The following is a 25,924-nucleotide window of genomic DNA, read 5'->3' as shown; positions in this document are numbered from 1 at the left end:
GTTCATCACCACCCCCTTTTCTGAATCGTTTTTGGCCACTATAGGTGTGGCAGGGTATACTCAGACATGAGTCCCTTTCTCACTGCACCATCAGGATTCAAGCAAGCCGGGCCGAAGACGGCTGAAATGCCAGAAACTGGTCCCCGGTAGCTTGTCTCCTTTCTGGTGAAGATTGGCTTGGTAGTTTAGTCTGCCCTGTTCCCATGATGCACTGGGCCAGGGACAGACTGATTTGCATATAGCCAGGTTCTGAGCTGGGATGGTGCAGTGAGATAAATAACGGTGATGGATCAAGCCCTGATCTTTGGACTGGGTAAGAGTGGTCTGCTTAATTCAGACACTCTGTTCATCACCATCCCCTTTTCTGAATCGTTTTTGGCCACTATAGGTGTTGCAGGGTATACTCAGACATGAGTCCCTTTCTCACTGCACCATCAGGATTCAAGCAAGCCGGGCCGAAGACGGCTGAAATGCCAGAAACCGGTCCCCGGTAGCTTGTCTCCTTTCTGGTGAAGAATTGGCTTGGTAGTTTAGTCTGCCCTGTTCCCATGATGCACTGGGCCAGTGACAGACTGATTTGCATATAGCCAGGTTCTGAGCTGGGATGGTGCAGTGAGATAAATAACGGTGATGGATCAAGCCCTGATCTTTGGACTGGGTAAGAGTGGTCTGCTTAATTCAGACACTCTGTTCATCACCACCCCCTTTTCTGAATCGTTTTTGGCCACTATAGGTGTGGCAGGGTATACTCAGACATGAGTCCCTTTCTCACTGCACCATCAGGATTCAAGCAAGCCGGGCCGAAGACGGCTGAAATGCCAGAAACCGGTCCACGGTAGCTTGTCTCCTTTCTGGTGAAGAATTGGCTTGGTAGTTTAGTCTGCCCTGTTCCCATGATGCACTGGGCCAGGGACAGACTGATTTGCATATAGCCAGGTTCTGAGCTGGGATGGTGCAGTGAGATAAATAACGGTGATGGATCAAGCCCTGATCTTTGGACTGGGTAAGAGTGGTCTGCTTAATTCAGACACTCTGTTCATCACCACCCCCTTTTCTGAATCGTTTTTGGCCACTATAGGTGTGGCAGGGTATACTCAGACATGAGTCCCTTTCTCACTGCACCATCAGGATTCAAGCAAGCGGGGCTGAAGACAGCTGAAATGCCAGAAACCGGTCCCCGGTAGCTTGTCTCCTTTCTTGTGAAGAATTGGCTTGGTAGTTTAGTCTGCCCTGTTCCCATGATGCACTGGGCCAGGGACATACTGATTTGCATATAGCCAGGTTCTGAGCTGGGATGGTGCAGTGAGATAAATAACGGTGATGGATCAAGCCCTGATCTTTGGACTGGCTGGGAGTGGTCTGCTTAATTCAGACACTCTGTTCATCACCACCCCCTTTTCTGAATCGTTTTTGGCCACTATAGGTGTGGCAGGGTATACTCAGACATGAGTCCCTTTCTCACTGCACCATCAGGATTCAAGCAAGCCGGGCCGAAGACGGCTGAAATGCCAGAAACTGGTCCCCGGTAGCTTGTCTCCTTTCTGGTGAAGAATTGGCTTGGTAGTTTAGTCTGCCCTGATCCCATGATGCACTGGGCCAGGGACAGACTGATTTGCATATAGCCAGGTTCTGAGCTGGGATGGTGCAGTGAGATAAATAACGGTGATGGATCAAGCCCTGATCTTTGGACTGGGTAAGAGTGGTCTGCTTAATTCAGACACTCTGTTCATCACCACCCCCTTTTCTGAATCGTTTTTGGCCACTATCGGTGTGGCAGGGTATACTCAGACATGAGTCCCTTTCTCACTGCACCATCAGGATTCAAGCAAGCCGGGCCGAAGACGGCTGAAATGCCAGAAACCGGTCCCCGGTAGCTTGTCTCCTTTCTGGTGAAGAATTGGCTTGGTAGTTTAGTCTGCCCTGTTCCCATGATGCACTGGGCCAGGGACAGACTGATTTGCATATAGCCAGGTTCTGAGCTGGGATGGTGCAGTGAGATAAATAACGGTGATGGATCAAGCCCTGATCTTTGGACTAGGTAAGAGTGGTCTGCTTAATTCAGACACTCTGTTCATCACCACCCCCTTTTCTGAATCGTTTTTGGCCACTATAGGTGTGGCAGGGTATACTTAGACATGAGTCCCTTTCTCACTGCACCATCAGGATTCAAGCAAGCGGGGCTGAAGACAGCTGAAATGCCAGAAACCAGGCCCCGGTAGCTTGTCTCCTTTCTGGTGAAGAATTGGCTTGGTAGTTTAGTCTGCCCTGTTCCCATGATGCACTGGGCCAGGGACATACTGATTTGCATATAGCCAGGTTCTGAGCTGGGATGGTGCAGTGAGATAAATAGCGGTGATGGATCAAGCCCTGATCTTTGGACTGGCTAAGAGTGGTCTGCTTAATTCAGACACTTTGTTCATCACCACCCCCTTTTCTGAATCGTTTTTGGCCACTATAGGTGTGGCAGGGTATACTCAGACATGAGTCCCTTTCTCACTGCACCATCAGGATTCAAGCAAGCCGGGCCGAAGACGGCTGAAATGCCAGAAACTGGTCCCCGGTAGCTTGTCTCCTTTCTGGTGAAGAATTGGCTTGGTAGTTTAGTCTGCCCTGTTCCCATGATGCACTGGGCCAGGGACAGACTGATTTGCATATAGCCAGGTTCTGAGCTGGGATGGTGCAGTGAGATAAATAACGGTGATGGATCAAGCCCTGATCTTTGGACTAGGTAAGAGTGGTCTGCTTAATTCAGACACTCTGTTCATCACCACCCCCTTTTCTGAATCGTTTTTGGCCACTATAGGTGTGGCAGGGTATACTCAGACATGAGTCCCTTTCTCACTGCACCATCAGGATTCAAGCAAGCCGGGCCCAAGACGGCTGAAATGCCAGAAACCGGTCCCCGGTAGCTTGTCTCCTTTCTGGTGAAGAATTGGCTTGGTAGTTTAGTCTGCCCTGTTCCCATGATGCACTGGGCCAGGGACAGACTGATTTGCATATAGCCAGGTTCTGAGCTGGGATGGTGCAGTGAGATAAATAGCGGTGATGGATCAAGCCCTGATCTTTGGACTGGGTAAGAGTGGTCTGCTTAATTCAGACACTCTGTTCATCACCACCCCCTTTTCTGAATCGCACATCTGAGGGAGCAATCAATATCACTAAGCGTTTGAACTAGCTCTGGCTGGCTGTAAAAGCCATCCTTATTTTAGAACGTGCTCCTTCCTTTTGACTTTGTCTCTTCATTCTTTATGAATTGGCTGCCAGGAGTGCTAAATTCGAAATCATGGCACTGACCAACGGAAAACATCCCAGCAACTCAAGACCCGTACAACATACAGATGCTTTCGTGGAACATCGCTTGGGGAAAAAAATGGTTGGAGAATGGAGCTCACTCAAAAAAATGGGAAGCTTACGACATAATAGCTCTGCAAGAAACGTGGGCACTAGAAGCTCTCCCCTTGGCAAATTACATCCACTATACTGTCCCAGCCACCAAAACTAAAACCTTTGGTCACCCTAAAGGGGGCCTGGCAGTCTACATTTCGGCAGAGTTAAAAATCAAGAGCGAACAAATGGTAACAGAAGGACCAAACATTCAAATGATCAAATTGACATTGGGGCCTGCTAGTAGCACAAAAACCGTCCTCTTGATGAATACATACGCACACCCTACGGCCAGAAAAAAACTGGCACCCAACAAAGACAAAGAACTAATCACTATCATCACAAATATCCGAAGTACCTTCCCCATGTGGGACTTGATACTCACTGGGGACTTTAATTCAAACTTAATTCATACTCCGGATGAGGACAAATTTCTAGCATCTGACAATATAATTTGGTCTGATCCACACCAATACCAGCCAACGAGACCAAATGTCGACCACGCAGGCCAAGGGTTCGTAAATGCCCTGGAGTATCTCGGGCTAAGAGTGATGAATGGTCCGACTCCTGACGATTTCCCCCCCAAGTTTACATTCCATGGGGGAAAAACAAGATCAAGACTGGACTATAAAGAAATCTCAATATCACTGGTACCATACAACTAAGAGCGACCACTCATATCAGCTGATCCATTTTAGGCTACAAACCAGTAAACATCTGTTAAATGCAACAGTAGTAGGCAACATACACACAGTTGACTTAAAACATCTAAAATGGTCACACGATTCAATTGAAAACCTTCAGTCCAAAAAAAAAGAAAAGTTATCTACAAGTAAAGCCGATTTTGGCCGCCATTAGTGTGGCAGGGTATGCTCAGACGTGAGTCGCTTCCTCACTTTGCCACTGGATTCAAGCAAGCCAGGCTGAAGACGGCTGGAATGCCAGTAACCGGTCCTCAGAAGGTTGTTTCCGGTCCAAGGAAGACATGGCTTGGCAGTTTGGGATGGACTGTTCTCATGAGGCACAGGGTCAGACTGATTTGCATATAGCCATGTCTGAACTGGGGTGGCAGAGTGGGCTAAAGAACGGTGATGGATTAAACCCAGATCTTTTGACTGGGTGTGAGTGTTTGATTGATTCAGATGCTCCGTCCATCACCAGCTCCTTTTGTACCGATTTTGGCCGCCATTAGTGTGGCAGGGTATGCTTAGACGTGAGTCCCTTGCTCACTTTGCCACTGAATTCAAGCAAGCCGGGCTGAAAACGGATGGAATGCCAGAAACCGGTCCTCGGAAGCTTGATTCCGGTCCCGGGAAGACATGGCTTGGCAGTTCGGGCTGGACTGTTCCCATGAGACACAGGGTCAGACTGATTTGCATTTAGCCATGTCTGAACTGGAGTGGCAGAGTGGGCTAAAGAACGGTGATGGATTAAACCCAGATCTTTTGACTGGGTGTGAGTGTTTGATTGATTCAGATGCTCCGTCCATCACCACCCCCTTTTGTACAGAATAAAATACAAGCGTGGGAAAACTTCACAGCGGATCTCACAACATTAATGTCGCCTGGACAAAAAAAGATAAACAATCTCAGCCAAACAAACGCCCGGGGAAAAACATCAACAGCACGGCTGCGAACTTTGAAACGTAACCATAAAAAATCAATAAGGATGTTAAAAAGAACAACCCCTGATACAGCTGCATGGGATAGGGCAAGGCAGCTCAGGAAAAGCTATAAAAAAGATCTCTGGGACGATAAAAGAAAGAGCAATGACAAATTCTGGGCAAAACTCCTCTGTAGCTCAAAGAAAACCAACTCAAAACAGTTTTGGATAATTATAAACAGTTTGAACCGGCCAGCAAGAATCGGAGTGGGCGGAATTTTTAACCATGAGGTTTTCAGAAACATTCTATCAAGAAAGAAGTAAAAGAAACTCCTACGATTCAGTAGAGGGAAATGGCAAACTCAATGGGGCCATAGAAATTACCAGCCCAGAAGACGCATTTACTCCACAAAAAAAAGACCAGATAAATGTCGAAATAAACCCAATAGAGGGAAACGCCTCTCTGACACCACCTACAAACTACATGTCCCCCTCAAGTGAAGGAGTCACACGCACAATCAAGAAAGGCAGAAACGACGGTGGGCCAGGCCCCAACGGCATCCCGCAAGCAATTTTTAAACACGACATCTCGTTTTGGGGTAATTACCTCTCTAATCTATACCAAGAAATAGAGAATATAAATACAATACCAGAAAATTGGAAAGGTTCGATCTTGACTCCAATATTTAAAGGAGGTGACAGAGCAAATCCAGCTCATAATAGGTTGATAGCCCTGCTGGACATAGAGGCGAAATACTATGCCACCCGGGTGCTAGAAGATCTCAAGGCATGGTCTGACAACCTTAACCTTATCACGGCTAACCAAACGGGTTTCAGGCAAGGCTTAGGGCCGACGACGAATATCTTAGGTCTATCACTAATTGCGAACAAGTGAAAGCAGAGGAAATTACATCTCTACCTCTGCTTTGTAGACCTAAAAGCAGCCTTTGATAGTGTCGATCGTCACCTACTGTGGAAAAAGCTGTGAACCTGGGACATACCTGACAGGGTATTAAAAGGCATATTACTATTTTATTCAAATACCTGGCTAAGGATCAAGATAGGTGATGGGCCCATGCTATCGAGGAAGCTGCTGACCACCAGAGGCTTAAAACAAGGGTGCGTCCTGGCCTCACACCTTTTCAATCTGTTTCTATCAGACCTCTCTCAAAGGCTGGACAGTATTAACTCCCATCCACCAAAGCTTGGTGAATTGAGGCTTTCGCATCTTTCACATGCGGACGACGTGGTGTTAATGAGCCAAACAAAGATCGGTCTACAAAGATGCCTTAACGAAATGTCATCTTATATTTCAGAAAATAATCTTGAAATAAACACATCCAAAACTAAAATTATGGTGATTGGTAGCAAAAAGCAAAGAAAACAGACAATTTGGCTTATTTTACTCAATTGTTTGCAGGGGCGCACCAAACAGAAGTCCAAGGAGAGTATTATTCGTGTATATAGAAAAGTTCTTTATTTTTATCCGTTCATAAAATACAAATCACCAGGCATTTTACAAAAAAGATCAGCCAACGCGTTTCACTCCCTTCCAGGGAGTGTCTTCAGGGCACAACAGTATTTCTCCGGAAACGCAGGGTTTGGATCCTTCTTGTCCCCAGTTAGTTTCCTTTATTCCTGCCCATCCAGTGGTTCTTATGATGGTCTGTTGTGAGGGGTGATATAATCTTCCCCATATAGATTTTCACGTTTCCGGTATTGAATTTTTTTTTTCGAAGATATTCCAAGAAGTTCAGTCACTTTCTTTTCCTGACCGTGTTCAGGTGTAGAGTCGTCATGAACCTGAACAAGTTGACGTGGTTGTGTCACCGTTGCGGCATGGATGGTCCCAAGACAATTTGGCTTAATGGAACCCAGCTAGAGGAGGTAAAAAAATACGAATACCTAGGCCTCTACATTGACAACTCTAAAAATGTCACCGAGCAAAAAAAGTATATGTCTCAGAGAACAAGTGCCTTTACTTTTGCCTTCAGTTTACTGGCTAAAAAGCTGAAGGGTCCCTCCTATAAACCCTTGCTTGCTGTAATGAAGGCAAAAATCCTGCCAACTCTATCATATGCCAGCGCTGCCTTCCATGGCAAGGACGGAGAGCTCATAAACAAACTAATAGCTTCCATCTACAAAAAAGTATTCCACATACAAAGGTCGGCCTCTCCAGCGCAGGTCCGCCTTGAATTTGGTCTAATAAATGAAGAAATAGGAAGAATGTATGCGACTGTGAAAACCTGGTATCACCTGAAACTAAATGCAGCCACATCAAAAATCAACTAAGCTCTTTGGTGTGAATTAAATGAGGATAAAACTTCTCTTTTTAATCAATACCTCACCAAATCCCTCTCCACTACATGCACAATGGAATTATGGAACAAAAATTTGCTGTACCAATCTTTCAAGCAAGTTGTAAATAAGGCGTCAAAAAGCCATTCGTCTCTATTGGATAAAAACATTTTTAGATCAAGATCGCCTGCCTGGATGGTGTTAAACCAATATAAGTCCCTTGCACCGGTGGCATACCTGAGCAAAACATTTTCAATTAATGTAAAAATGCAACTTATGACACTACGTTTTGGAATCTTACCATCCTTGGCTGACCAGCCCGCGTGGTTGCATACAGGCCCCAAAACATGCCGGCTGTGCAACTTCTACAAAGAAGATCTTATCCACCTAATCTGCACATGCAAGAAACTACAGGAGGAGCGAGCGCTCCTTTTAAAAGCATGCTTCAATCAGAAGTGCATTAGATCTTGCAGAGCTGCAATAACGGCGTGCCTAGACCCCTCTGATCCCCCATTGAATGGCAGACTGATTAAATTTCTCAAAGTGTTTACAAAGCTGTGCTAAAAGGGGTCGGAAGCATGACCATGTGAGGGCTAACTCACGGAACAGACTTTTTTCTTATTCTACTAACAATGCTCATTTTAGAGACCCTATGTAGAGATGAAGTGACTGTATATTTACATTCTTGTCTTATTAACCTTTGTACAATACTGTTTTTTATCCGTTTTTTGGTTCTTGTTTTAAAATTGTTATGGTTTTAATTAACTAAACAATAAACATTACATTATTTGACATTATTTATTTGATTTATGAATTCAGATTAACTTTATTGAAAATTTCAATTGTTTGTGTTTGTATAGTGAATTTTTTGTGGAATGATAATTGTGTAAATAAATTGTAAATATTTTGTTTGTAAATAGTTAGATGTTGGAATTTAAATGTATTGAATGTACAGTTTTCTCCTTTTTTGCAAAACTTTCAAAAGAAGAATGATTTTTTGTTGTTGAAATAGACAGGTATAAATAAAAATACCGGGTCAAACTCAATACGTTTGTGTTTCTCCTATGATCTGAAATACTTTTTTGGAAATTAATTGGGTGTACACATATTCTTGTATTTTCTAGTTTATTACGATCCAATCTACCCCATACCTTACATGGACCTAACTCCCTTGTTTCACAAAGATAATCCAAAACCAGGCAGTACGACCCATCAGGTTTGGTAACAGTGAAATGAGGATTATTCATGGGTGACACACATGTCTCAATCACACCTTGATATTCTAATCGTTCAAGGATTTCCGCAACGGGGGCTTTAGCCACTCGCCGCATGGGAAGTCGGGGTGGTGGCTGTGGCATAAACCGCAATGGAATCTCGTGTCTGGGAGAAAGTTTAGCCCACCCGACTTGAGTATGGTACAACGCAGGTGCAAGCACCAGAGCATACTCTTCTGCAAAGTTCTGCGGACTGCTCCTTGGGCACGGTGTGCGGAAAGCTGGGGAGGGTGACCTCCTCCCCTCTTGGAGCAGCCAAAATGAAAAGCGGGGGCCAGTCTGACACAAAATGTCATATGTAGAGGTCAGATGTTCCCAAAAAAATCCCTTTTATTACACGTTGGATTTCACCTTCTATTAAAAGAACTATATCATATAGTCTGTCAGGGGGAGCCACCCTACTGTCAGCATTTTCCATTGTGATAAAAGTATCAGTTGCTGTCGCCTTCAGATATGGACGCAGTGCTTGCGCACTATTGTAACCTCTACTGCGCTGTCGAGCAGCGTTAATGCCCATGTCAGGATCCAAAGCTGTGTTCTCACTATCTGTGGCATACCTTAAGGTTAACGCAGCAACTTTCTTTTTCTGAAAATGAGGGTGTTAAAGTGTCAAGTCTTCCTGCTTGCCTTTACCATCAGACGGGCGGGGCTGCTCACGTCCTTAAGGGACACCCCGAACCCTGATGTGTTCTCCTCCACCAGCTTGCACGCGATGTTTCCTGTGAAGAACTAGGAGAACCTTGCTCAGGAACCTGAAATCTATCAGGAGACCTAATTCTTGCGTGGTCGCACAAATCATAAGTGCGCTCAGTAGACGCTGGTATCGGCGACGCCGGATGCAACCCCTGTTTCTATTGCTGCTTCCAGTGATTTTTATTCTTCCAATTCTGTTTTGGAAAATTTGGATGGTTGTCTTTAGTAGACTTTGCTATCTGAGTCTGCGGTTGAGTTGCCGTTTTATCAAAAGGCTTAACACCCAAACTATTGCGGCCAATGGTCTTATAAGCCTCCGCAATAATTTATGATAACACTCGGGGTTTGTCGACATCTAGGACAAGGCGCAAAGCATTCCACACCTGAAAGTTAACCGCATCTCCCTTTATGTTACAAAAGATGAGATCAGCAACTACGTCAAACACTTCAACGAGCCTCATTCTCAACTCGACAGCTACCTCCGCACTGTGCTCATCCGGAACATGCTTGATCACAGAGGGCAAGACATTCATAGACGGCGTGCAGAAACACTTCCCATATTCTGCTGCAAATACTTTACCCCAAATCTCACAATCTGTTACCTCCTCTGGCAATAAGTCTTTCTGCAAACTAATTGTGAGAATCCTGTGTTTTTCCACAGGAGTGGTATTAGGAAACACTGCTTCCAGTTGGTCAAATTTCTCAGCAAGCCAATAAGGCATATCGTACTTAGTTTGAGGGTGCTTGCCCATTACCGAATTAACCAAATTAACCATGACTGGACTAATCTGCATTCCGGCTGGTCCAACTTGTTCCGCTGCAAGAAACATATTGAACTAAAACCCTATGTACCCCAAAAAAAGAGGTATAAAGTTGACACAAGTCGTCAATCGGGGCATTGAGATAACGTGGATATGGTGTGAACCCGGCTAAGTCTGGCCAAGTGGCCCCAGGAATTGACAAGGGACCTAACCGAACCGGAGTTACGGTGTGGGGGAGGGTGCGATACAACCAAACACGATGCTGCCATGCCGAAATTGGAATCTCTTGTGTCCTATATGGAGTATCGTTCACAGGAATCGCAGTGTGAGTGTATGTGTGAAACGTATCCTCATCCGCATTTATTGCAGGAAACATGACCCAAGAGAAGAAAAGCTCAAAGGGGAACGCCGAATCAGCACTCACCACAAAGATAACAGACATACCATTGTCTGCTACTCCAAACTGCATCAGATGACGCCGGAGCGCTTCCCAACTATGCTGAGCTATGTCAATATCACCCATGAGGACATAGAGAATAAAACCAATTTATATAAATTGCAGTTCAACAAAGGCTTGTAATTCAAAATGTGAACCTTTTCATAAATCTCATGCTTGAATTGACCTATAACACATTCGTATAGGTAGGTTAATCCGTCACTCCTGTTAACCGGAAAAGGTGTTGAGGGTATTTTGGACAGATACGAGCACTAATCAAGACTTTGGGTGCCATGTTGCGGGAATTCTGCTCATGCACAGAACTATGCGCAGGAAACCAGGACCTCAGTGTATTGTGGTGTACCAAAAATCCACCTCAGTGCCCAGAACCCTTATCCGACTAGCAACAGTGTCTCATTCATTCTCCGTACTACAGCGAAGCTACCAATGAACAAGTGACTTTGGGACCTCTCAGGAATAGTGGGAATCAAGAAAACTCTTTTGTTTTTATTCTCATAAATGTCCACAACGTGAGCAATCAGAGACACTGTATAGTTTAAAATGTTTATTTCAACTACGTGCTCTAAGATGCAGTATCTTTATTAACATAAGTAAAAAGATGCATAAAATCAATACAATCAACATTGTTACAATTCCATAAAATACAAAGGGAGAAATCATATTATAATGATAGTGGAACCAGGTCTATAGCATCTTGGGTACCACCCTTCCCTTGCTAGGAGCTACGTATTATAATAATAGAAGATCTCTAGGTTAAAACCGGGAACCCCATACCTCCAAAGTCAGGTGAAGTGAATCACATCCCAGATCAGCACAGCTCTTTGTCGATTGAAAGGTTTTTCCCAAGTGCTAGACTCATGCATGCAGTGCAATATTAAAAGCACCTGAGTTTCAGAAATGAGCAGCTGTGATTGTGTTGTGTCTAGAGCGTGGGCCGATCAACCTGCATCAACAGCATACATTGTTATTTTAACCTTGAACACTTTGTGCAGACTTGAGGTCGCAGTGTGAGTTTAGAGATATGAAAAACAGACCATTCTCATGTGAAGGAAAAGCAAGCAGTTTATGTGTATAAAAACAGAGATGTAGTGTCATGTGAAAAAGCAGCAAAATGGCGTTTTCGCAACTAACTCACTTATGCTAATATAGCAATGTGTGCAGGCAGAATCGTATTCATCCCTGCACTTTTACAGGTAGCATGAACAGGAACACTAGGATGTTTTTCTTTGCAACTCTTCATCGACAAATAAAAACCAACAGTGTTTCTTTTCTTTTATTCCACATTGTGCTAGTCTCCCAGTGGATTTCCTGTTATATCATGTGTTTTCTATGTGTACCGAAGTGAACAATCACTGGGAACAGACACTTTTATTATTCTACAAATCTTTGGTTTTCTTCATTTCTTATAGTCGAGTCTTCATTCATCTGGTATTTGAATTACTAACATAATTATATATTTGTTCCGATAATTCCTTCATGTCACAATAACTGCACTGTTCTGCTCCTGTCTATGTCCTCAGATGAGTCGATATTTTTGTTAATGTTCTTAAGTTCTTTTTGAATTCACTGCATCTCTGGGATTATTTCTAAGTGAGTTAAATGAAGGTGTGTGTTCGTTGAGGCTATGTAGGATCAGAAATTGACAAAAGCTTGTCACACTTTTAGTGCAATTGTAAGGTTTACCCCAGGTGTGTTCACAATTGACAAAATCACTTCTGACATTCATTGCAATGCCCATTTTTACTCTGTGTATGTTAGTTGATGTATCCATCGGTTTAATAACTGACAGAAGATATTCACACATTCACTGCACCTGAAAGGATTTTTCTCTGTGTGCATTATCTGATGAATCCTTAATGCAAAAGATTTCCTAAAGGTACTTCTACACTCACTACAGTTGTACGGTATTTACAGAGTTTCTGTAAGCTGATGTCTACATAGGCTTGATAATTGACTACATTTGTTCACACATTCATTGCACTTGAAGGGTTTTCTTCTGCGTGTGCTCGCTGATGCCTGTTTAGGATTGATAATGGACTACAGCTTTTCAAGCATTCATGGCATTTAAAAGATTTGTTTCCCCTTTGTGAGCTCGCTGATGATTTCTTAATGCTGAAGAGTAAGTAAAACTACTGCCACATTCACTGCAATGATAGGGTTTTTCCCCAGTGTGTGTTCTCTGATGTCTCCGGAGGCTTGTTAACTGACTGAAGCTCTTTACACATTCACCGCACTGGTATGGTTTTTCCCCTGTGTGTATTTGCTGATGTCTCCGGAGGCTTGTTAACTGACTGAAGCTCTTTACACATTCACTGCACTGGTATGGTTTTTCCCCTGTGTGTATTCTCTGATGTGTGTGGAGCTGTGAAATTTGACTGAAGCTCTTTACACATTCACTGCACTGGTATGGTGTTTCCCCTGTGTGTATTCTCTGATGTGCGTGGAGCTGTGAAATTTGACTGAAGCTCTTTACACATTCCTTGCAATTGTATGGTTTTTCCCCTGTGTGGGTTTGCTGATGTGTTTGGAGTTCTTGTAACCGGCAGAAGCTCTTTACACATTCCTTGCAATGGTATGGTTTTTCCCCTGTGTGTATTTTCTGATGTCTGTGGAGGTTTGAAATGTGACTGAAACTCTTCACATATTCACTGCAATGGTATGGTTTTTCCCCTGTGTTTGTTCGCTGATGTGATTGGAGGTGTGATAACCGACTGAAGCTCTGCACACATTCCTTGCAATGGTATTGTTTTTCCCCTGTATGTATTCTGTGATGTCTTTGGAGGTCTGATAACTGACTGAAGCTCTTCACACATTCAGTGCAATGACATGGTTTTTCCCCTGTGTGTGTTCGCTGATGTGTTTGGAGGTTTGTTAACCGACTGAAGCTCTTCACACATTCAGTGCAATGATATGGTTTTTCCCCTGTGTGTGTTCGCTGATGTGTTTGGAGATGTGATAACCGACTGAAGCTCTTCACACATTCACTGCACTGGTATGGTTTTTCCCCTGTGTGGGTTCGCTGATGTGTTTGGAGTTCTTGTAACCGGCAGAAGCTCTTTACACATTCCTTGCAATGGTATGGTTTTTCCCCTGTGTGGGTTCGCTGATGTGTTTGGAGTTCTTGTAACCAGCAGAAGCTCTTTACACATTCCTTGCAATGGTATGGTTTTTCCCCTGTGTGTATTTTCTGATGTCTGTGGAGGTTTGAAATGTGACTGAAACTCTTCACACATTCACTGCAATGGTATGGTTTTTCCCCTGTGTGTGTTCGATGATGTCTTTGGAGGAGTGATAACCGACTGAAGCTCTTCACACATTCCTTGCAATGGTATTGTTTTTCCCCTGTGTGTATTCTCTGATGTGTGTGGAGGTTTGATAACAGACTGAAGCTCTTCACACATTCATTGCAATGGTATGGTTTTCCCCCCGTGTGTGTTCGTTGATGTCTTCGGAGGTCTGTTAACCGACTGAAGCTCTTCACACATTCAGTGCAATGGTATGGTTTTTCCCCTGTGTGTGTTCGCTGATGTGTTTGGAGATGTGATAACCGACTGAAGCTCTTCACACATTCAGTGCAATGGTATAGTTTTTCCCCCGTTTGTATTCGCTGATGCTCTTTTATAGTTTCTAACTGGCTAAAGTTCTTGACATATTCTGTGCAATTTCCAGATTTTTCTCCTGACCGTGTTTCCTGAAGGGTCAGCATAGTTAATTAACCACTTGCGTTATGTTCACATTCCCTGTATGTGTGTGATATTTTGGACGCTTGATTTCCGATTTAACAAAAAAATACAAGATTCACTAAATACCTGCCACATTCATAATATCAGTAAGGCTTCCTTGAGGGTGATTGCATCTTTAGATTGGATAATGGCTTCGCCTGCTTGCGGGTAAAGCTTAATCTTCCTTCCGGTAGGTGCAAATTGGGACAATACTCTGTACTTCAGAGAGCAGAACTCCGCTTTCTTTTAGCCTTCAGTTGTTAGGCACCACTTTTTTGTGCTTTTCCCTGGTTCCTGTGGTTTGGCTTGAAAGAGTTAACAATACACCTAGAGCACTGAATGCTGGTCTGTTGCCAGTTTAGATAGCGAAGCACTGCTCTAGCCATATCATGATGGTGAAGCGACTCGTAATGTGTACAGCTACTCCAAAGAGTGTCCTGGGGCCAAGCACAGGTCAGAAAAGAAAGTAAATCTGGTTGTTTCAAACATGGACAAAAAGCCAAGTTTTCAACCTTTTTTTAAACATTATCATGTTGCTAACAGCTCAAAGCTGAAGAAGGTTTTTGCTCCAAGCTATGGATCCCAAATAGACACAAGACCTTCCTCCAACTCTCATACCGGCCTCATGATCAAAGCTGGTGTTGGACGCTTGTTTATACAGCAGGTGGTTTGTCAGTTTTGTTGCCTTAATTTTGTAGAGGTCATTTCTTCGTCTTGGAGTGTCGAAGTGCAAATCTCAGACTCGGAAACTCACTAAATTGCCTTTGACTGCTTCTTCCTGGATCTGTCCTCTGCCTCTGATTGCACTGATGTTTTTGGAGCTCCTTATTTTTGATATTTTTTGCTGGTTTGATGTGTTATCTTCATTATTCATAATCAATCCGTGCATTTAAGGCTTATTTTCTGTTGGATGCAAAGACATGTAATATTACTAAATGCAAATGTAATACAATGTGAATACACAATATTTAACCAGCTGGATAAGACATCTCTTCTCTACCATATTTGAAATTTAGTAAGGAACATTTTACCATACATGGATATTTCATTAAAACTGTGGTTAAACATGTCACATCTTATTTACTTCTGAAAAGGCAGTGATTTACCATTGTTCAGAGTAAATTACTAAGGAAAGGGCAGCCACAGAGCACTCATGTGCTACAGGTACAGTTTTGGGTAGATACACATGGATAAGATTTCATTTAAACAGAACAGATTGTGGAAAAAGAGAGGAACCAGGAAGAGCTGCCATTAATTCAGTTTCAGGAAGTATCTACCAAAGGTAGCTCTTCAGGAAGTGTATAACAAAGGTAACTCTTCAGGATGTGTATAACAAAGGTAACTCTTTATGAACTGTATAACAAAGGTAACTCTTCAGGAAGTATATATGACAAAGGTAACTCCAGGCATCTTTTTCCACAATGCTTTCCTGTTCACACTGGATCAGCTCAAATGCCATCTGCTGCCTTTACCTTGCTTGTTACTAAAGACAGGGGTCCCTGTTTACACAGGGTGGTCACTCCTTGACCACAAGGGAGATGTCTTCAGTCTTCTAGTCGGTATAGAATATTGAAGGTCCAAGAGTTTCATTTCAGTGTTTCGTTCCAGGATAATCTAAAGTCCTGGGGACACAGCTCCTATCTTTATACTAAGAAAATGGTCTGGATTACCCACTAGGTCCCTACTATGGGTGGACCTGGGAAGGGGGTGGTTACACCCCTTTCCCTTTGTCCAGTATCGTGCCAGAGCAGGGCTGGAGTGCCCCAGCAACTGGTTTGAACCGGGCTATGCATGGAGCATCTTGTGTGCCCCAGGCAGTGTCTGGAAAAGCATTGTTCCATTCAACCCACCCTGCCCCAATACACTACAGCCTGTCTGGGGAGGTGCTGGTACCTCCCTCGACAGAAAACCCATTGTCCAGGCATCCCTTGCTGGAGTTTCGTCCAGCAGCAGGAGTTCAGACTCGTGTCTGTGGCAGCAGCATCCATTTTGTGATGCTGAAGCTCTGTTTAACTTTAACCGGGTAAAGCAGTAACATACATGTCTTTTCCCTTTAGAAGGGTGGAATGCTACCCCCGCTGCCAGAATTGGTGGGGGGGGGTAGTATTCCAAAGTGTTTGACACCTTACACCACATGTTTTGATAAAGCCACACCAAAGTTAGCATTTAACCATGAGGATTATAATGCACTTAAGAGTATATGCACTGTGGAGAAGTGTGGCTCAACGGTTAGAGGCGGCAGACCCGGAGGCTGAGGTCGGCCCGGGACCAAGGTTCAATTCCCGACGCGGCCGGGTGCAGGACAAATGTCAGCGGGCCCGATAAATCTCGCCTCGTGCCACTCTAACCATGGGGTCCCACGCTGCAACTCTGGGCAATAGCTTGCTTAATCTCCACTCCGGCCCCATCACCACCGGGGATGCCTGGCTTCACCTTGGGGATGCCCAGTAAAGGGACCATCTCACAATGAAAGCCAGGACGGGTTCCCCAGTGGTACAGTGCTGGGACGCTCCAGGGTAACCACGCGCTTTACAAATCCAACATTCATTCATTCATTCATATGGTATGGCTATATCATAGAACAGCTATAAGGACATGGTTCTGAAAGCTGAAGAGGGGCTCAGCTCATGCTAGGGCACCCTCTCACATAAAACCAAGCACTCTGCCTTGAGGATTGTCGAGGCCTACCATGGGAGTGACTTAGAGGTGCATATGTGTCTATATATAAAGGTAACTATAGGTATACTATATCTAAGTAAGTGGTGGTTACACCACCTTACTCAAGCTGAGTGATCAGCCTGTGGTGTCAGTTTGGATGGCCAGACAGGGGTGCCATAATACCTGCTTCAGCCCCTGGTAGACCTTGGATGCACCTATGCCCTGGGTAACTATGGAACACTACACAGGGGCTCACAGAGGTGACCCAATACCCAATCCGGTATGTACCTAAAGTACATGGAGTCCATTTTATAGGGAGAGCATATAGCCTGTAGCCCCGAATAGCAGGATCCCAGGCCAACTAAGTCGAAAACCAGCAAAACACAAGGCAAAAAGTTGGGGTAACCATATAGTCAGATATCCACCTTCCTACATCCAGTGTCTTCACAGTGTTGGAAATTATCAATTTTATTAACAGCACAATATTGACTCACCACTGCTGTGGCTTGCAGTCATAAGGCCATTATGAACGGATTAAGTTGTGTGCCAGAATGCCTGTGAATAGTTTAGCAAGAATGTTTGGGAGGGAGATTGGTCTCATGTTGTGCAGGCCGAGGAGGTTTGCCAGGGCCTGTGAATAACTGTTATTACTATTTCTCTCTTGGTGTCAGTGGGCTTGTCGGTGTCCTCAGCTCTTTCAACAATGTTTGAAAACAAAACTAGTCAGATGATAGCTGCCAGGTGTACATGTTTTGCATGCGTAGAATCACACACTAGTAACTGTAGTGCATGCATGACTCACCTTGTCAGTTTGTGAGCAAGTGAGCATTCACAGACCCCAATCTGACCTTTTCTGACACTGGAAACAGAAGAAGAGTTTCACTTTAACTTCAACAAAATGCTGGAGTAACTCTCTTTCCAGGGTAGGAAGAAAAATGGATCACCCTCTAAACGTGGTGCCGAGTAGTTCTATATGGTTCATAGTACCATTTATCTGGGGAAAACTGGGGAAATGGTACAATGCACTGGGAAAACGGCATGGGATGACAACGTGCCATGACATTCCCACTAAACCTGCTTTTACACCTTTTTTGAGCTGTCTGTGTTCAGTTTTCCAAGGCCCAGGGTTTAGTTTCAAGTCAAGAGATAGTGCAGGATTAGACTAATTATAATGTCAAAGATAACACGTATGCCTTTACCATGCAATGCCTTAAACACGTATGCCTTTATCACGTTACACCTTTACCATGCATATGTCTTGACCATGCATAATGAAGGATTTACAAAAATGGCCCTGACAGTAAAGGGTGGGTGCCCTTGAGCCCATCCTGGGCACCCACATGATCAATATTGAGGGCCCCCAAAGTCCCCATGACGCCAGCGGGAGCCAGGCCAGTATTGTTCCTACCCGTAGAGAGCAGCTTAAAATCCTCTGCTCTACGGGCAGGAACAATTTTCTCATGTGTTTCTCTGCCCGATTTATAAGTTGTGTATTGTGGGGAGTGTAAGTTATAGTTAGCCCAGGTAACTATAACTGCTCAGTTTCTACGGTTTTGAGTATGTAAAATCTGAACCTCTCTGTAACCTTTGTTTTTTTCGGTGTATTTCTAAGATTTTTGATGCTATTTCCTACCTATAACGTCTCCGTAAACTATGTTTTTTTTCTGTGAAAATATCTCTCTCTCTCTCTATATATATATATATATATATATATATATGCCCTCAATTATGTATCTTTAAATGCACATGTCACTTTAAGTGCAATGACGCTTTTACTTTGTGGTGTATATAAGACCCTTGTTTGTTTCAACTAACGTCATGTAATCAAGCCTCGTTTGGGAGGTGAAACGCGTTATAGCGGATGGCTGGTGTTAGAAACGGGACCCTGGCTGGCCAAGACTCGCGTCGAGGTCAGTCAGGGATCACCATTCCTAAGGTCAGGGCAAGGGAGTTACACGCCAAGATAACCCCTACTCGCCCTCTAGGTAACGTGGCGCGAGCAGCAAGGCTAAACTTGGAGGCGATATGAGTTAAGTATTTGCGCACGCACCCCAGCAACAACACCCAAGGCCCACCACAAAGGAAACTCCACACAAGGGTATATATAAAAATAGCCTTTGTATTCCAATAAACATACATTAGATAAAACACACACTTTACATTGTGCCAGAGGCACGGGCAGAATTTACAAGGGATATTTACAAGACAGGGCCACCTGGACCACTGTCAGGAATCAGCACTTTTAGAACACAATACTTGTAGGCCTAGAACTTAAACATAGAGCCTAACGGACAGTACCTCCCGACCTGGTTGCAAGGATATTGCGAGTGACCTTCTTAGTAAACTTGAGCGGGCGGCCCAGCGAAGCGGCACGACTCAGGGGAGAGTGGTGCGGCTCGAGGCTTGAGCGGGCCACCGGCAAGGTACGAGCGTTTCTCTGGGGCGACCAATGTGTGCGGCTCAGAAGAGGAGGGGAAGGCAGGATGCGGGCGGCCCAGCGAAGCGGCGCGGCTCAGGGTAGAGCGGCGCTGCTCGAGGCTTGGACGGGCTGCCGTGCACGAGCTGCCGAGGGGAATGAGCGAGGCACATTTCAGAGAGGCCCCAGGGGCCCAAGAGAGATCAGACAAGTCCCAGCAATTTGTCAGGGCAGGCACAATAGAGTCCACTGGTCCTGGGACTCTGGTCAGGGGGCGAGCTCAGTACCACGCCCTTGGAATATCACTTAGCCCATAACAGAAAATCACTGTAGCTCAATACAAGTAACTACTGGTAATCAGGTAAGTACTCCCTACGCAATCCTAACCACCCTAGGAACAGGTCACGCAGGGAACCAGGACCTTACTAGCACCACCTGCACTAGCAAGAACAACCAACTAAATATCAACATACATTTAGGGGTAGTCCTGGGGACAAAACACATGATGTATCAACAACACATTCAGCGGTGTAAGGAACACATGACGCATCAACACACGTTCAGCGGTGTAAGGAGCAAGGCACATGATGCATCTACAAAACATTCAGAGGTGCAGCAAAGAACACTTTGCATAATTCACATTAGCATAGAACTTACATTAAAGTCCAGGGTCTAGGTTGCGCCACTGCGCCAAAACCTAAACGTAGCAGCTGCCCACAAAGTGCTGGGCAGCTGAGGGACAGAACAGGGGGCCTAAACGCTGCAGCTGGCACTAAGTGCTGCGCAGCTGGGGAAAGGCCAGGGATGAAGGAGTGCGCCTCACTCCTAAAGTCCATAGAACACATGTCCCTAGGAAGGAAAACCTAAACGGTGCAGCTGCCCACTACTTGCTGGGCAGCTGGAAAACAAATCTGCGACAGGGGCTCTCACTAGCCCCTCAGGAAGCAAAACTGCGCAATAGGTTGGAGCCCTCTGGCTCTGAAAACAAATATGCCCCTGGTTAGAGCCATCTAGGCTCAAGAAACACTACTGCCCAGCGTGGGGGAGCCCTCTGGCTCCTGAAAGAAATCAATGTCCCCATCGTTGGAGGGAGCCTTCGTGGCTCTAAATACAATAGGTGCCGGCTGGAGCCTCTCGTGGCTCCTCCACACATGGGGCGCCTTGAGCCCCTCGGCTCGAAATAACTGAACTGCCCCCGGAGCCTTTCATTAGGCTCAAGAGCCGGTAAGGCCCCCACGAGCCTTCCATTTAGAGGGGAGGGGCGGGCAATGGGCCCCGACGCCCCCCCCTCCCTTCACAGGCACTTACCGGTCTCGCGGCGGCTGGGGGGAAGGAGAGCTCCCGCTCCTCGGGGCCCTCCGGTGCTGCGGGCTGGACTCCTTGGCCGGGGCTCCCTCCATTACATGGGAGCCCCACAACACCGGCGCTGCAATTTGCTGGCTGCCCCGGGCGGCCATCGCTCAGCCTCAATCCCCTTCCGGTCGGCGGCGGTGGGCAGCCAATCACAGCGCGGCGGCGGGCGGGACTTCCTCCGGCAAACCGGAAGTCCCGCCCCGCGTCAGGCACCGTAGTGCCTGGCTTCCTGTTTTGCGGCGCTCGGGCCGCGGCGGTGATTCTCGGGGGCATTTAAGAGGGGTGGATACCCTCGAGACCAAAAGAAAACAGTGAAGCGAGGTGGGCACTCGCAAAGGGGCGCCATAATCGGGGTGATACCCGTCAATTAAGGATAAAGTGCAACGAAGCACTCTGGGGCACTAAAAAGGGCAGGAGCGCTTCCCTCAGAGGGAAAACGACAGCGCTCTGCCCAGGCAGGCAAATGAAAGCGCTCCTTGCGCTAGGAGGGGAAAGGTCAGCAATTCAGTCCTTCAGGGGTCCATCAGCAAGCCAGGGGCTGGGCAGAGCCCAGGGGAGGCAAGCCTTACCCTGGGCCCAAGCAGCAGCACGCCCCTGGTAGATCCAAGTCAAAAACAAGAACATCTTCATGGGGTCACAGCCCCTCTTTTATACACCTTTTCCCTTTTGTCTGTGGGTGCAGGGTGGGGGCAGAACCAGTCGCAGCTGGTCTGAGAGCACTGTTGATGGCTCAACCACCCCTTTCATTCATCAGGCAGGCTAGGGTCATCAGTCGCACCACAGGGGGCGGAGCCAGCATTGTGTGGGGAAAACCCAGCCCCATTCAGGACACAGGCGCAGCCCCTCCCTCACATCACTCATGCTAATCTCTCCATTCACCACCGAGGCAGACCCACACAGACTTCCTGGAGCCTGGCATCCCAGCCAGCTCCAGCCAATCGCACGCCAGCACCTTCACAGCACATACTCAGCCATGTCTAGAAGTGGCGCTTCCGCACAAGACACATACACACCGCACATACCATTGCGCAGCATTCACTCTCACGAGTTCGCACATACCAGACTTGACCATGCACGCCTCACGCATCAGGAACTACCAGGGACACAGACATTCCCCATGCATTCCTATGGGAGAGCAGGCCAATCTCACACATGCACTCAGGGAGAGGACGCACTTTACACTGCGCCACAGTGTCAAGGTGCGCAAAGACCGGAAATCACTAGGCAAAAAGTTCAGGGGTGAACCTGCCAGAAGGGCCAAGTCCAACACGACCCCCTTCCAGCCAAAACGCAGGGGAGAACAATCACCACCATGATGGACTTCCCTGCTTGGGGCAATAGAACACGGACGCGGGCCCGCACTGCAGGGACACCCTCCGGTTCTACGCCACGTTTATCCATAAGACAAGCACATACTTAAAAAAAAAAAAGGCCCAACTAGGCTACCCCACTGGTACTCCTTAGTTGTCCACGGCTAGGACCAGGCCCTAGGCCACCCAGATACCACTGGTCCCTACCAATCCACAGAGTGGGGGGTGGTAACCCCTGGCCTACATAGCCATTCTCCACTCCCTTTCTCAGTCTAGTTCCAAACTACCACTGATCTTTCAACCTAGGGTCCACACCCTCAGGCTGACCAGAGGTCACGGGCAAGAATGCCCCACCCTACCTCTACTTCTGAAGCACCCTCCAGAACACAACTCTCCCACCAGTTTGGGGCCTTTACTCCCTCAGCAGCAGTGACCACAGTCAGACCAGCACAAGATCGGTGTAGTGAGGCGTTGCACTTTGCGGGTTGCCAGATGCGGCGCAGGCGGCGGCTCACGGACCGCGTCGAGATGGGGACGGCGAGCGGCATAGGCTGCGCGGCCAAAGGCAGACGCGGCTCAGTGCGGTACCTACCGGACACCAGGCTGGTCATGACAGAGTCACAGCTCCCTTAACTGGTCTACCTCCTGGGATTCGAATTCACTCCTCCTTCAGCAGCAAGGCAACCACTGCAGGTCAATCCCCCAAACAGCTTACCCGGTTCCTTCTCTTCAGGCAGGAGTTCCTTCAGGACACTACGTACAGTTGCCCTTTCGTCCAGATCCGGACACACCGGCTACTGGCTCCCCAACCGAGGGACGTACCCCTTTGGTCAGATGCCTGGCGCACCAGGACTTCCTTGAGGGTGACACATAACTAATGTGTCGTGTACAAGTCTGCCTGACACTCAGGACAGAAGTGGCATCACCCTGGTCACTACTCGGCGACACAACCCTCTGGTTGGCCCCTGACCCACTGGTTACTCCACTGGGGAACCTATCCCCCTCGCACCCCTACATCTGGACTTCTGCACCCTCCCAACTGGAGCGGTACTGCCAGATAACAGAACTACTAGAGCCCTGCTTACAGGCGCTCCACGTTCTCTCCACACAGGGAGATCTCCCTAGAAGGACGCTCCATACGGACATGCTAGGCTCCCTCACCTGGTGTTCCTAAGAAAAAAACACCCAGACTACGAAGACCAGGCTTGTGCTCCTCTGAGCCACTTCCACCACACTGGGCTGGAAGACCAGAACCTTTCCTTAGGGTCACTCCCCAACAATTAACACAATGGCACAGGGGCAGGGGAAACTCCCATGAGCTTAAGGCCCACCCATGAAATCATGTTCACTGATGTTCTACATTCTTCAAATACTATGGGAGATCTTCCTCAAATGTCCTATTGGTACAGCCTAGGCCCCGACCTGATGTTCCCTTCCGAAACATTCCAGGCCCTGACACTGGGTTTCGGGCACCTGGAGACACGCAGTCCCACCCACTCCTTCTCCTCTTGAGACAGGACGTGAGCCCCTACACCGAGACCTAGCTGGGCTACACTTAACCTCTTCCACCACACTGGGCTGGAAGACACCTCAGCCACTCCTTTTGGAATCACTCCATCCCCTATGCCTCTCTCCTCCCAGAACATTACCAACTCCAAACATCTGTCTCTAAACAGACCACAGAAAATCAGAAGCAGGCTCCACTGTCTGCAGACGTTCTTGGGAAAAGTTTAACACACAGAACTTTAGGTATCTGAGCAAAACAAGAGTACACAAGCATTCAGCAAGCTCCCAATCCAGAGAACTCACACCACTGGTCCAGTGCATCACACCATTCATCCACACACACCCCTCCCCAGACTGGTAAGGCAGTTTCTACCACCCCTGATTACTCAACCTGACCACACGTGACACAGGTACCATTAATCCAGGGCAGGGACGGGGGACACATGCACTGAACACACTTATGCTGCCACCACTGGATCCCACCCTTCTGGTGAATCCAGAAAACACACTGCACTTAGGGGGATGATCTACCCTCCCGAGCTAGGGACACCTAACTCAAAGTGCACAAGAAACACATTTCCACAGAAATGAAATTTTTAGCAAACTCCATACAATAATCCCCAAAAATGTGGTCATCTAAAATGCAGAGTTTTGTAGTGTGGCCTGTCGCCACTGTGGTACAACGCAAACACAAATCCTTATCCCACCGCTGCCACCAATGTTAGAAACGGGACCCTGGCTGGCCAAGACTCGCGTCGAGGTCAGTCAGGGATCACCATTCCTAAGGTCAGGGCAAGGGAGTTACACGCCAAGATAACCCCTACTCGCCCTCTAGGTAACGTGGCGCGAGCAGCAAGGCTAAACTTGGAGGCGATATGAGTTAAGTATTTGCGCACGCACCCCAGCAACAACACCCAAGGCCCACCACAAAGGAAACTCCACACAAGGGTATATATAAAAATAGCCTTTGTATTCCAATAAACATACATTAGATAAAACACACACTTTACATTGTGCCAGAGGCACGGGCAGAATTTACAAGGGATATTTACAAGACAGGGCCACCTGGACCACTGTCAGGAATCAGCACTTTTAGAACACAATACTTGTAGGCCTAGAACTTAAACATAGAGCCTAACGGACAGTACCTCCCGACCTGGTTGCAAGGATAATGCGAGTGACCTTCTTAGTAAACTTGAGCGGGCGGCCCAGCGAAGCGGCACGACTCAGGGGAGAGTGGTGCGGCTCGAGGCTTGAGCGGGCCACCGGCAAGGTACAAGCGTTTCTCTGGGGCGACCAATGTGTGCGGCTCAGAAGAGGAGGGGAAGGCAGGATGCGGGCGGCCCAGCGAAGCGGCGCGGCTCAGGGTAGAGCGGCGCTGCTCGAGGCTTGGACGGGCTGCCGTGCACGAGCTGCCGAGGGGAATGAGCGAGGCACATTTCAGCGAGGCCCCAGGGGCCCAAGAGAGATCAGACAAGAGTCAGCAATTTGTCAGGGCAGGCACAATAGAGTCCACTGGTCCTGGGACTCTGGTCAGGGGGCGAGCTCAGTACCATGCCCTTGGAATATCACTTAGCCCATAACAGAAAATCACTGTAGCTCAATACAAGTAACTACTGGTAATCAGGTAAGTACTCCCTACGCAATCCTAACCACCCTAGGAACAGGTCACGCAGGGAACCAGGACCTTACTAGCACCACCTGCACTAGCAAGAACAACCAACTAAATATCAACATACATTTAGGGGTAGTCCTGGGGACAAAACACATGATGTATCAACAACACATTCAGCGGTGTAAGGAACACATGACGCATCAACACACGTTCAGCGGTGTAAGGAACAAGGCACATGATGCATCTACAAAACATTCAGAGGTGCAGCAAAGAACACTTTGCATAATTCACATTAGCATAGAACTTACATTAAAGTCCAGGGTCTAGGTTGCGCCACTGCGCCAAAACCTAAACGTAGCAGCTGCCCACAAAGTGCTGGGCAGCTGAGGGACAGAACAGGGGGCCTAAACGCTGCAGCTGGCACTAAGTGCTGCGCAGCTGGGGAAAGGCCAGGGATGAAGGAGTGCGCCTCACTCCTAAAGTCCATAGAACACATGTCCCTAGGAAGGAAAACCTAAACGGTGCAGCTGCCCACTACTTGCTGGGCAGCTGGAAAACAAATCTGCGACAGGGGCTCTCACTAGCCCCTCAGGAAGCAAAACTGCGCGATAGGTTGGAGCCCTCTGGCTCTGAAAACAAATATGCCCCTGGTTAGAGCCATCTAGGCTCAAGAAACACTACTGCCCAGCGTGGGGGAGCCCTCTGGCTCCTGAAAGAAATCAATGTCCCCATCGTTGGAGGGAGCCTTCGTGGCTCTAAATACAATAGGTGCCGGCTGGAGCCTCTCGTGGCTCCTCCACATATGGGGCGCCTTGAGCCCCTCGGCTCGAAATAACTGAACTGCCCCCGGAGCCTTTCATTAGGCTCAAGAGCCG

General features: G+C 47.0%; 1 protein-coding gene across 1 annotated transcript; it reads right to left on the bottom strand.

Moving 5' to 3' along the window:
- Nucleotides 1-11,000: 11,000 nt before the first annotated feature.
- On the bottom strand, nucleotides 11,001-15,091 carry LOC147737956 (uncharacterized). Its single transcript, XM_086949668.1, has one exon. It carries the CDS (start codon nucleotides 14,173-14,175, stop codon nucleotides 12,517-12,519), a length of 1,659 nt encoding a protein of 552 aa, XP_086805794.1. The 5' UTR covers nucleotides 14,176-15,091; the 3' UTR covers nucleotides 11,001-12,516.
- Nucleotides 15,092-25,924: the final 10,833 nt, after the last annotated feature.

The sequence above is a fragment of the Lissotriton vulgaris genome, chromosome 1_1, assembly GCF_964263255.1.
Source record: "Lissotriton vulgaris chromosome 1_1, aLisVul1.2, whole genome shotgun sequence".
NCBI lineage: Eukaryota > Metazoa > Chordata > Amphibia > Caudata > Salamandridae > Lissotriton > Lissotriton vulgaris.
The sequence above is the reverse complement of the archived record's forward strand: the minus strand, read 5'-3'. Positions and strand labels throughout refer to the sequence as shown.

Excerpts from the sequence above, each read along its gene's own strand:
- LOC147737956 (XM_086949668.1), bottom strand. The coding sequence starts at position 14,175 with ATGCTGACCCTTCAGGAAACACGGTCAGGAGAAAAATCTGGAAATTGC.